Source organism: Thunnus thynnus, chromosome 4, assembly GCF_963924715.1.
Source record: "Thunnus thynnus chromosome 4, fThuThy2.1, whole genome shotgun sequence".
NCBI lineage: Eukaryota > Metazoa > Chordata > Actinopteri > Scombriformes > Scombridae > Thunnus > Thunnus thynnus.
The window spans coordinates 18444441-18457209 of NC_089520.1; the positions used below are offsets into that span (position 1 = coordinate 18444441).

The window sequence follows — 12769 nt, forward strand, 5'->3', positions numbered from 1 at the left end:
ATTGCTGAAGTGCATCACACTTCTTTGACATTTTGATTTGAGAAGAAAAAAACTGTTATTAGGCAGGCATGCTTTAGACTGTTAACCTTTATAAGGTTGTCATGCCCTGGCTGACAGACACTCGTGACACTCTCCTGAAGCAACAAAGCAGAGTAGATTCAATGCAGAAACATGACACGTCGATAAGGAGAACTAGAGGACAGACCAACAAAAGATAAAACTATTTGGGGAGAGTAATAATGGTAAAAATAGCTTTAGATTAAATAATGTAGGAGATTGAGAATCAAATAAATTATATATGGTCATAGCCTGAATTGCATTACATAATTGATGCACACAGTCGTACATTATGTACCAACTGTCAACATGTGAAATGTGTCTGAAAAAATAATACAAGTGTGATTCTCAAACCACTTAAGGACAAAGAGGAAGGAGATGCTCGTGGGACAATGCTGGTGTCATGGCTGGACTCACATGAATCATATATATATCAGCTTTTTTCTTTTTTTTCTCATTATCTGAAGCACAATTTAACTGTCAGAGAGAGTGTTAGGATGCCTTTAGGGTTTCAACTCCCAAAGGGTGAAAAAGATTAGAATGTCAAATGTCACAGCACACATTACAAATGCCTCATGAAACTAAGAAACTGCAAGAAATACTGTGGGAAGCGGAGGGTAGTTTTGGTGGCTTCTTTGATTTTTCAAGGTCCTGGCGTGCGCCTCCATATGATGCTTTTAAGATAGAAAAAATAACAGTCATGACTCATTTTACACTATGTTGGCTGTGATTGCTTTTATGTGTTTGCAACTATCAGTGAGCCAAATGCAGTGGTTCTGCATGAAAGAGCATGACTCTGACCAAATTATCACACTATCACCTGAGTACATTTTTCAGACAGTCACAGGTCGGATGGCATGAATGCATCATATCATTAATTATAATTTATTGCCTTTTCCCTTATTTCACATGTACATGCAGGGAGGCTAATAAGTGTTACTGTTAGGGTGAAAATTGAATTTCCAGCGGGAGCACAGATGCAACCACAAAATTACAGAGTCTACAAGTAAAAACACTATGATGAAGAACTCACTTGTCTGCATTGTGTTTTCAATATCCCCAAGTTAAGATTTAGAACATGGCAGTCCTCCACTTTATTTTTTTTTATTGAAAATAAAAAACATTGAGCAACACTTACATCCTTTTAATTAAATCTATAAGCCTGGATCATATCATGCTGCGAGGCATTGTTTGGCACAGAAAAAAAGAAAAGAAAGGGGGAAAAAAAGTATTGTACATCACAGCCTTGGCTTTGTGGAACCTCGTGGCTTATTGCTCAGATTATGACCACAAAGGTTAAAATGCCTTTTTTTTTGTTCATTTCAAACTGTCCGTTAATAATCTTTACATTGATTGCCTTTTACAGTATACACTATTTTTCTGATTTCAAGATTGCACATTTGCACATGGAAGGTGATTTGCTGAAACAGTAGTGAGAACGGACACGCTGAGACTAATGCTTGATAATGTTTTTACTATAACATTGGTGTGCATCTTACAATTATTTTCAGTATCAGTTAATCTGTTTAACTGATATAGAACCCAAGGGGACATCCTTAAATATACTATTTTTTTTGACCAACAGTCCAAAACCCAAAGATATTCAGTTTACTTTCACATAAGACTGTCAGACTATCAGAAAAGCAGAAAATCCTCATAACTGAGCTGGAACTGAAGAGTGTTAGGCATTTTCACTTGATTAAGTGATTATCAAAGTAGATGACAATTGACTCAATGTTTCTGCTCTATACAACATATATATTCAACTGTGCATATTCAACTGAGCAAACAGAGTAATAAAATGTGTTTGACAGCTTCGAGAAAATACTAAAAAGTGGAGCTTGAGTATGAATTACTCTGTTAAAACTAAATATACAGTATGAAAATATGATACTTACACTATATAACAATACTTACACAAATGTATAATTTACAATTTCATATATGTATGTACATTAGCACTAATATGACTTTAAGTTAACTTTATTTCCACAAGTTAACTGGACCTGCACCTCTACACCTGGGGGTCAGTTTGTTGTGTCTATTTCATACTGAACATTGAACAAAACATTGTTGGGTTCTGCATGATTAATCATTAATCAATAGGACTAGTTGGCAGTTAGTTATCAGTTGTCCAACCTGTTAAGTTACATGACAAAACAAGACAGAAAACAAAACTGAACAGTATTCAGAAACTTTCGTTCACGTTAATTGAACTTAATCAGAAACAAGTCAGGTCTGGAGCATTGTTAATCACAGTGGCATTGCACAGTGTGTATGGAGGTAGTGCAGGCTGGAGGATCGTGAGAGGATGCCCACGAGGCTGTGGACGCTTTGAAAAGGTAGGCATTTTGGAGAGGAAGCAGATGGCCGACATTAAAAGCAAAGGGCCCTTGTGACTGTCCTCAATGGTCCTGCAGAGAAATGGGTAATTAAATGAGAAATTTAATCAGATTCCTCAAATTAAATGTCCAGCTGGATAGTTCTGCAAGAACACCACTGACTACACATTTGCCTAAGGGAGTGTTACCGGTGGATGCATAATTCTCCAATCAGTACACACTCATACATGATGATATTCCAGGTGATGATTACTGCTAAAGTATTCCATTCACAGTTCTGCCAGCAGGAGGCAAAGGGACATCACTGTGTGACCACAGGAGGGTGATTTTAATAATGGGGCCTGGGAGGAAGCAACACAACAGTGAGATGACTGGATGGGGGTTGGAATCAGTGGATTTAGTAGGAGAGCTGTTTTATCTTTTCTATGAGTGAAGGCTTCAATCCAATATAGATTCTGAAATGGCCTGAGCCAGATAATATTTGTATTATCAGCTTCAGCTAGATTAGCTTGTATTATCAGTATTTCATCATGTTTGAGGCAACATGTTTGATGCGACATTTAAAAAAAGAGGCAGAGGAATTCAGTCTGGACTTGGTGACTAAACAATCTGACATGAGCCATTGATTTCTGGAGTCTTAATATCATATAGCACCATAGACAGGGACCAGCCTCTGGGTCCGTTCCGAGTCATTTTGCATTCAGCAAATCCAAGAAGCGCCTCCCCTCCCTCCGCTGCTCCCGCCCCGTGCAGGCTCCCTCTCTCCTCTCTCTCTCTCTCTCTCTCTCTCTCTCTCTCTCTCTCTCTCTCTCTCTCTCTCTCTCTCTCACATACACACACATACACACACACAGCCTGTCCGGTAGGATGGGACCAGTAGCCAGATATCCATGCATGCCTGACCGCTAGTCTACTTCCTGGATGGAAGAATGGGACATTTCCAGCACCACTTTTCTTCGCATTGTGCATTGCCCTTCGCCACGCTGACGCCGCGGATAATCACTTAATAATGAGCACGTGAAATCAATAATATCCGACCACTTTTGTTTCTCCCCCTGTAGTTAAAGACAGCGATTGATCGCCGATTGACCCCTCTGCACTTCGGGAATGTCGCTATCTGGAAGCCCGCTACAGGCACGGCGGAGTCCAACAACAGATTTTGAACTGTTTTTGCACAGCCGTAGTGTGCGTAACGTCTTATTCCTCGAAGCAGAAAACAGTCCCTGCTTGGACTGGAGGCGAATAAATTTGTCTTTGTAAAAAAAAAAAAGAAAGACAAAAAACAAAAGCAGTGACTCTGTAGCCGAACTGCCAACGATTACTTTGATGCTTCGTGGCTGCTGTGTCGACTTCGTTTTAGTCTTCGCTCGTGTGTATGCGATTTTTTTTTTTTTAAAGAAGAGAAAAGACTGAAAAACTTTGTCCTTCCTCCTCCTCCTTCTTGTTGCTCTCGATGAGTAGTCTAACATGCCGAGAATACGGGAACCGAGTTACTGGTGGATTTTATCCTTAATGCTTTTTTTAACCTTGCCCAAACACGAAGACTGTCATCCTGGTAAGTACTTGCAACACGGGATAGCTATCAGTTTATTTTAGCCTAACTACTGAGTGTCCATGATGTTTTATAATCAATGGCAAAAGCGAGTTTTGGTTGATGCATTAAGATATTTTTCAGAGGCAACGTTTCGCCTGGTTTTCCACTATCGGTTACAGGGGCCGACCCGAGTTTCACGTCCAACGGTTCTGTTAACACCGAGACGTTTAGCCTCCCTGATGTGTGTGCATGTTATTGATTATTCAGCTGGACTATGGCGCAAATAATCCTCCTAGGTTTAACGTTTAGTCGTGGCTCTGGTGGTCCCTGCGGCTCCTGTTTGACCCCGGCCGTTTGACATATTTACCTACAACAACATTCAATATTCATACAACATGGAGCAGCCTCAAGAATGCATAAATCCTGGGAAATATACTATAACATTCCTGTAGGAGCTCACAAGGGTTGTAGTCCACACTTGGTATACTTTATCGCTTATCTCCTGTGGAATTACCATGATTTCCTCTGTCCGTTTAGCCTGTAGTTTTGTTTGGGTCTCAAGTTTTATTATAGGGTTGCTGTAGTTGGAGACTTGGTTTATGTGGAGGTATAATTCTGTGTGTTTGATTGCTGTCATGTGCGTAGGTAGAAACGAGGATGAGGGCGATAGTTAGCGCTGTTGGCTCGTACAGTAGATGGATGGGCATGTATGAGGGGCGATTAATGCCACAGGAGCAAAACTGTAGTCCTGGAAAATTGGTTACCGGCTGGTGATTGACGGTGTTGCACCGAAATCTGTCGCCCATGTTTTGCACTAGCAGTTCAACTATGAAAATAGTACAGTCAGATCTATAGTCTATTGGTGTCCAGTAGAGTATAAGCGATCACAATACCTTATCCAAATTACTTAGGCATATTTCCAAAGTTTATACCACCACCACTTTTGCTATCAAAATAAAGTATGTGACCATGGGTTAAAAATACCTCTGAATTGATCAGTAATAATTGAGTCACAGAGTGTGATGGGTCACAGCTAGAGCTAAAACAAAAGCCAAATAAGGAAATGAAAAGTTTCCCAAATGTGAGGATTTGCTGCTTGTTCTTGTGGTTTATGATAGTACATTGAATAGATTGGGTTTTGGACTGTTGTTTGGACAAAACAAACAATTTGAAGACGTCACCTTAGGCTCTGAAATGTTATGATGGGCATCATAGTTTGTTTTACATTTCTTGGACAAAATGGAAAATCAATTGAAAAAAACAACTGGCGGATTAATCTGCAATTAGAGATGTTCCAATTCTATTTTTTCTTTCCCAATACCGATTCTGATACCTGAACTTGTGTATCGGCCAACATTGAGTACCGATCCGATACCATGCATTAAAAAAAAAAAAAAGTAACAGCTGCATACTACTAACCCTGTATGGATGTGATATGATTGCATCTTCAAATGCTTTTTAAGATTGCTGGCGTTGAAATTGGCAACACTAGTGCCACCCCTCGAAACTAAAGCCTTACATACTGTGCAAGTTACCTCTATACTGGTGGGACTTTCCAGTGTAAAATATTGTTTTCATTCCTGTGGCGTCAAATACTAATGCTTTGTCACATCCCTTGAGGTCTGATACTGATGCAAAAGGCACCCGTGAGCGTCTGTATGACACACACTGGGCTTTCAACTGACTCCAATTACCCCTCTGCGTCATTATTAGATGCCATGAGAATGATGATGTCTATATAAGGTGACGTTTTCCTTCTCAGGAGGAGGCAGGTTGGGCGGATGGCTTGATAGTTAGATTGCAAAAAGTGGTCTTTGCTGCAGGAGACTATGTTCGCCTCCCGCTTCCAACTGCAAGTGTCACTTTTGAAACTGTGACTTGGGTCAGTTTTTTGTCATGGTGTTTACTGTTGCCATGATGACATTTCAAGTGTTCATTTTAAGCCAAACCACGATCTTTCCCTAAATGTAACCAAGTGGTTTTTGTGCCTAAACCTAACCAGACCACACCAGTTGCTCTGAGCATGTGATGGTGCCACGGATTGGTCTATATTGGATTTAGCTGAAAGCCTGGTTCATCGCTTTACAGATGCCAAAGGGTGCCTTGTGCGTCTGCATGAGACACCAGAGGGGTGTGACAAAGCATTGGTATCTGACGACCTGGGATGAGAACATGTTGAGTACCTATATGGGAGCCTGAAGTGGGGCTGAAGGCAACACAGGAGAATAGATGAGACACCCTTTAACAAGACAACAAAGTATGACCAAAACAAATGTTCATCTTTTCTCTTCCTGTTATTTCTATGCTGATATGAATGAACTCTTGAACATCATATAGAGAAATAGTCAGTTCTGTGACAGTAAGGACAAAAGAGTCTTCATATATTGTTCAGAAACAGCCAGCTCTGATCAATGTTTCTGGTCCTTGCACCCGTTCTAAGACATATTTTGTTGTGTTGAACAGGTTTTTGAGTGGTATGCTGTTTCCTGTCATCTAATAGTCTTGGTCAGAATTGGATTTTTCCATTAGCTCCCTTATTTTATTAATATGGTAAAAAGCCTGACCATTAGCTGTAGAAACATAGCCTAAGTGTACCATCTCTTGTTGCTTGTCAGCTTGGGATAGGAAAGAAAATCTATTCACAAAAGAGTCACAACTCTTATCTTCTACAATTCTGAATCAACTCACAGATTCCAAATTAGATTTTTATATTTTAACAACATTGTGTTGACGGAACGAAAAAGGCTGAATTCAATCACAAGACCACAGTGCAGTACCCGGGCGGTATACAGCGGGTGCAAGCTAGAGTTATTATGTAGTTCACCTTTAAGGAAGGAAAGTGTTTGGGTGTGTTTTGGATTTCATGACTTCATAATTAACTTTGTGGAATGATACGCCATCACCTGGAGATTAACCTTAGTGGATTAGCGCACTGAACTCCAGTACTAGGAAATGAGCCAGCTGATAAACACACACTTCAGGTCTGGCAGGGTGAAGAAAGTATCTCAGTCCGTTGCATTTCAAAAGCCCTGCACCTGTACAGAGTTGTGGATAGGACACAGAACGTAACAGAACAGCAGAGCTAATTTTTTCACCCTTTCCCCCTCCCCATACTCCAGAAGACATAGAGCAACTTCTATTTTCAAAAGATATGAGATGTTAAACATTGCAGTATGGTGGACTAAGGACATGAGTGAGGGGTTTGGCACTTGGTGAACTGGAGTAAGATCCAAGTGCCCCCTCTGTTATTTACTGAATCAAGAATTGATTCAGATCAATACACCAAGAAGATGAATTGAATCGTGAGATTCCCAAAGATTCCCTCCCCTATTATCAGCCGACAGATACGCAAATCCTGATGAGTTAATATCAACCGATAATACTGACCCACCAATCTGTTGGCTGTGGTCTTTTATGGTACCTTTAGAAGCAATGAACAAATTAAATAAATAGTAGTGACATCTAAGGATACATTGCATAATCTATTATCCATAGCCTTACCCATTTAAATGAAAATTTTAAAATTGCATCATCTACTGTTGTTAACATTGTGACAACTGGAGATGCTGTACTGTAACACTTGTAGTTAGTGTGCACCCCAAATATATTTTATGTTTGCGACTCCTCTGTGGCACCAATCATCCCCCATAGAAAAGTAGCAGTGATGTAACACAGGAGAATGGTTCCTCTCTGAGTCACCCCCCTCTGCCCCAAAATCCCCCAGTTCTATGCTTCCACGTCCTCAGTTTGTAGCTTTATTGACTTGTAGCCTTGCAAGCCCCTAACACAGCTGAGTTTTTTTCTTATGGCATACCTCGCCAGACCTCTGACACACAGCAGAAAGGCAATACAGGCTGACTGGCAGACCAGCAAGAAGGTGGTGGAAATAATCCAATTCAACTACTTGTACACTGTTCGTACAATTGTGTTCACCTTTTGTTTTAGGAAATGTGACCTAAATCTTTTTAATTTAAATTTAGATTTTACATCACAGGTAGTATTGTTGTTTCAAGTTAACATGAAAATGAGAGATTTAAAGGTAAGGGGGGTTGTTTCCTTTTTTTGAAATCAATGCATACTGGATTTAAAGTTGTAGAGATCAAATTGACCTCATTTTCATGATATGTAAGAGAATTTTTTTGCATGTAGAGATGTGAGATGTTGATGACGATCACCCAGCCCAATTTAGAAAAGCAGCCTCACACGTCTCCTTACACAAATCGCTTATGTCCTGGGGTTTATTTCTCCAAACTGTCACTCCCTACAATAACACAGCGATAAGTCCTGTGGGAAGAACATTAGGAGCTGTGGTGGTCCTGAAAACTGTAGTTCAGACAAACACATACAACCACTGTTAAAATTGTGTGGTTGGATTTACAGCTCTGAAGTTGTCCTTGGAGGCATAGTTTGTCATTAATCATAGAAATCATCCTGATTGCATTACATAAATAATGAGGAAATTATTGCAAGTTTAAGTAAATATGGCTATTCAAAAAAAAAAAAAAATTAAAAGTGTACGGATTGGTGATAGAAAATGGGACCACAATGGACAAAAATTCTAATTATTATAGCTTATTTGATAATGATGGCCATTTTTCTCTCGTATGTATTGTATGACTGTGCTTTTTCTAATAACACCATTACTGTCCGCTGCGAATAGAATATTAGTGAATAAACATGTCATTAATGTTGTTTATGAGGTCCTGATGTACTGCTTTGCCAGCAGGATGCCAACTGTCTGGACACCACTGATGTTGGCAACAGCATCATTATCGTCAAGACCCTCCTCCACCTTCTCTGGATAATTGGTTCAATATGTACAGCTCTGACATAAGATTGTACAACTTATGCTCAGTCTCGATCATGGATAGGCTCAGCACACTGTTGTGTTGTCTCTCCACCAGCTGCCTGAGCCACCCACTAAATGGTCCGATGGGGGGAAACACTGCAACTGTAATCACTTTTTACTCATGTGCAGATAATTTGCTGTTTATCCTTTGGCTAGTGATGCTCATCCTTATCTTATTGCTTTCTAATTTAATGATTACCTTGTCTATCTGAAGCGATGTCCTGACCCAATGATTGGTATTGGGGCCAATCAAGGCGTTTTTTTTAACTGATCGGTATCTGCTATATTGAACAAGAACCTAAGCCCGATTTACATCAGCTGTCACACAGGTGTTGTAACCGAAGAGCACAATTTGTGGCAGGACGCAGAAGTGTACTCTGGCATACCAGCAGCTAAAATGTCTGCAGTGTGGAAATATTTTAAATTGGAAAACAAAAACAGTTCACCATCATCTTGTAATGTCTGCAATGCGAGCATTTCGCGAGGCAGTAGTAACAGAGCTGTGTTCAATACTACCAATTTGATACGGCACCAAAAAAATCACTCAACAGAATACAGTGAGTCACTCAGGTAACTCAGGCAAAGGCTGCACCGGAGCAGCAAACACTGGGAGATACTTTCAAAAGAAAAGAGAAATTTCCTCGGGACAGAGACAAGGCCAAAAAGATTACAGTGAGGCTAATTGAATTCATTGCTTTGGATGACCAGCCCATCGCTGTGGTAGAGAAGGCAGGTTTTCACTGTCTTCCCGAGCTTTTGGAGCCATGGTACACCCTATCCTCTCGACACTACATTTCAGAAAGCATGCAGGTAGTTTTTTTCTTAATGCATTGCAAGCATATACATTGGATTGATTTTAATAACTTTAATGTACTTGTAGTGTGCACTGTGCAGCTGTATTATCTAGGAAAATACAAATATTGGATCAGGACCTGGTATCTGGATTGGGGGAAAAAACACTTGATCAGGACATCCCTATCTGTCTGTCTGATTAAACTGGGTAAACTTTGAAACAACAATTCAGTATTGTTATTAATAATATTGTTTTGATTTTAGTAGTTTAAACTATGGTCGCGCATGCAGCAGTAACTACCATTGTGATTTGGGAAACACACCTCAGCATGTTTACTTCAACTGATCAGCTGTGAAAAAAGTGTTTAATTTGCCTTAAATAACCTTTTATTATTCCACAGTTCACTCCACAATAGATTGTAAAAACAGAACATTTGGTCTCTGCTACGGCACTGATTTGAAAAATAGGGGTAATTATTTTAAACGCACGACATTTAAAGTCCCCTAAAGGTAAATAGAAACAGTATTTCTTTAGGGTAAGAATGGCTGCCTGGAAATTGACTCATTTTCACAAACACCTGAGGAATCATTCCTGGTTTGAAATGATTTCTTGTCGTAGAGTGAATTATTTTCAATGTCCTTACTGATGGAAAATGCAGTTTAAAAAAATGATTACCTTTATGTAGTCAGGGCAAGTGTAAGTAAACATTTGTAGCCTTGTGTTTCTTTCACAGTATCATTTAATTCAGTCATGTTGTCAAAACGTATTTTATGTCAGATCTTTGTCTGTGTGGTCATGCATTTCAAAAATAGAAAATAGTGAAAATTCAATATGTTGTCAGTTACTAGATGAGAATTCAATCTACCGGGGCTTAATTATTAAAGACCGTAGTATTGATAAGCTCTGATGTTACTGGTTCTTTTATCGGTACTTTTTAACATTTTGGTATAATTTATTATCACGCTGCAGCCTCTCCTCGGCTCTCTGTGTCAGGGCTGATCTCCTCCACATACACACACACACACACGGAGCAAAGTCAGCGAACAGCAGAACACAGGTGAAGTGAAGATAATTCGAAGGTTACTCAAATTGACGACAGCTACGCTCGTTATTGTAATTGCAATAAAACCTTCATGAGTAGAAAGCCAGTACTTTATCGATACGCCTGTTCAACAAACATGAACATGTAGAAAAAAAACAATGTTTCAATCTGCTCTGTCCGCAGTCTCCCATCCACTGCTGCTATGTTTGGCTGGACTGGCCACAGACCAGCCCTATAACCGCAGTTGTCCGTGAGTGACTGAGTGAGTGATGTAGTTACACCATTGGTCGGCCGGCCAAGTTTTGGAGTTTCCTCTTTGGCCGTTGCTCTTTCAAAATGAATCGGCGCGAGATAATGGAAGTGGAGGACAGCAGCGTCATGCAGAGGGACTGTGTTTCCTGCTCTGAGCTCTGACGCTCTCAGCTCCAGTGTTAAATGCAACGAAGTCGGCTAAACAGTCTGTACCATCTCTACCTTCTCCTCCTCTACCATCCAGTGTGATCGACTCTCCGACTGACAGCGCTGTCAGCAGCCGGCAGGAGAGACGCTCCGCTGTGTGTTTGGATTTTATAACACTTTAACAACAATTTTACTGAGACCACTACAGAAAATTGCAGATGAACATTTAATATCCAGGAATTCACATTGTAGACACTACCACTAACTATCCGGTCCAGCCATATACTAGGTTTTGATCTAGTCTTGTTTACACAAGCATAGCACGCTAGCTCGGCTAATAGCGAATTGTTACGAACAAGCTAAAACAAAAGCTGCCTGTATGTAGTCTGTTTAGCTCAGTTTGCGTCATATCTTAAAATTTGGCAAATTCTTAGCTGCTGGCTGAGACAAACCAGCCCCTCCTCTCTCTATCAGTGGTACCTGCAGGCAGTGAATCACATCAGCAGCAGAGGGAGGAGTGCAGAAGAGGAATGACTGATGCCGACTGATGTCTGTGTTCTTCATTCTTTCTAAACTTCACTCAGTATTGTGATGTCAGGAATATTATTTATTTTGACATTTTAGATTTGTATCCAGTGAAATATCATTGAGTTCATATAGTGACTTTGCTGTTGTAAACATTACTGTTGCCTCTCTAGAAACAACATTTAGTTATATTTAAAATATAAATAAATTCTAATCCTGTTTTGAATTTATTCTTTTTTTAAAATAATATATTTTTTAAGAAGCAATTATTTAGTAATGGAAAAGAACCATTAAGAGTATTGATTAAGAACCGAACCAATGAGTTTTGATAACAGTAGTGATTGTCAGTGTGCAGTTGGAATAAGAGACAATGTGCTGTCCAATATGTTAATGTGACAAAAACTTCAACAGTATTCTTTTACTGACTGATGTAGACTCTGGTTTCCTTTAAAGTTGATACAGATAATAAGTACAGATATTTGTGTTATTTTTATTCTAAAATAAATAATAGTTGGATAGTTAAAATAAGTAGGCCTATGTTTTTTTTGTTCGGTGAGCGGAGATTTTGAATGGATTTTGAAGGTAAAATGTTTTATACTTTTCATGCATACATTGGTACCTTTGCCGGGGATACAAATCATGGCCAGAATGCGCCATATTGCACCGTTTTAAAAAAAAAATTTCCGGGGGGTAGGGGCATGCCCCAAAACCCCCCAAGGTGACTTCACATCTTTGGCGCTCAATGTTATGTGGCTTTGCTGCACAACCTGGACACCAGTTAAAAAAAAAAAAAAAAAAAAAACTTTCAGTCAAAACTTTTTTTTCTCCCCAGCATCCATGTAACAGTGTGAGGAATTACAGTATGAAATTCTCTATCATCCAGCGATAGTGTATCTTGTCATTTTATCCCTTCACTTTGGAAACTCGGAGACATGAATCATTTTATTTCATCTACTAAGTTACTACTTGAACAGTCGCAGTTTGCACAAACCGACGTGCAAACTGCCCTGGATACTTATAGCTAACTGCATAGGACTACTTCCTGTGTTTATTTTTGTTCAGACTCACAACCTTTTAAGCAATTCATGTAAAAATCATATTGATTTCTAAAGCAGGAGGAGGCTTACGGAGGTTGCCCCGCTAACCGTCATTATGCGCAAGGCCTCATTCATCCAATCTCAATCTGAATCTACGGAATCTCAATAACTGAGCTACCTGGCTAGCTAGC

The 12769-nt window shown here is 39.7% G+C and overlaps 1 protein-coding gene across 1 annotated transcript in view; it reads left to right on the top strand.

The window, feature by feature from the left end:
* Nucleotides 1–3244: 3244 nt before the first annotated feature.
* ca16b (carbonic anhydrase XVI b) overlaps nt 3245–12769 on the top strand; it is a 112115-nt gene continuing 102590 nt past the window's right edge. The window contains exon 1 of the mRNA XM_067587144.1: nt 3245–3954. Coding sequence (XP_067443245.1) covers nt 3867–3954 — 88 coding nt within the window. The 5' untranslated portion in view covers nt 3245–3866. The remainder of the gene's footprint in view (nt 3955–12769) is intronic.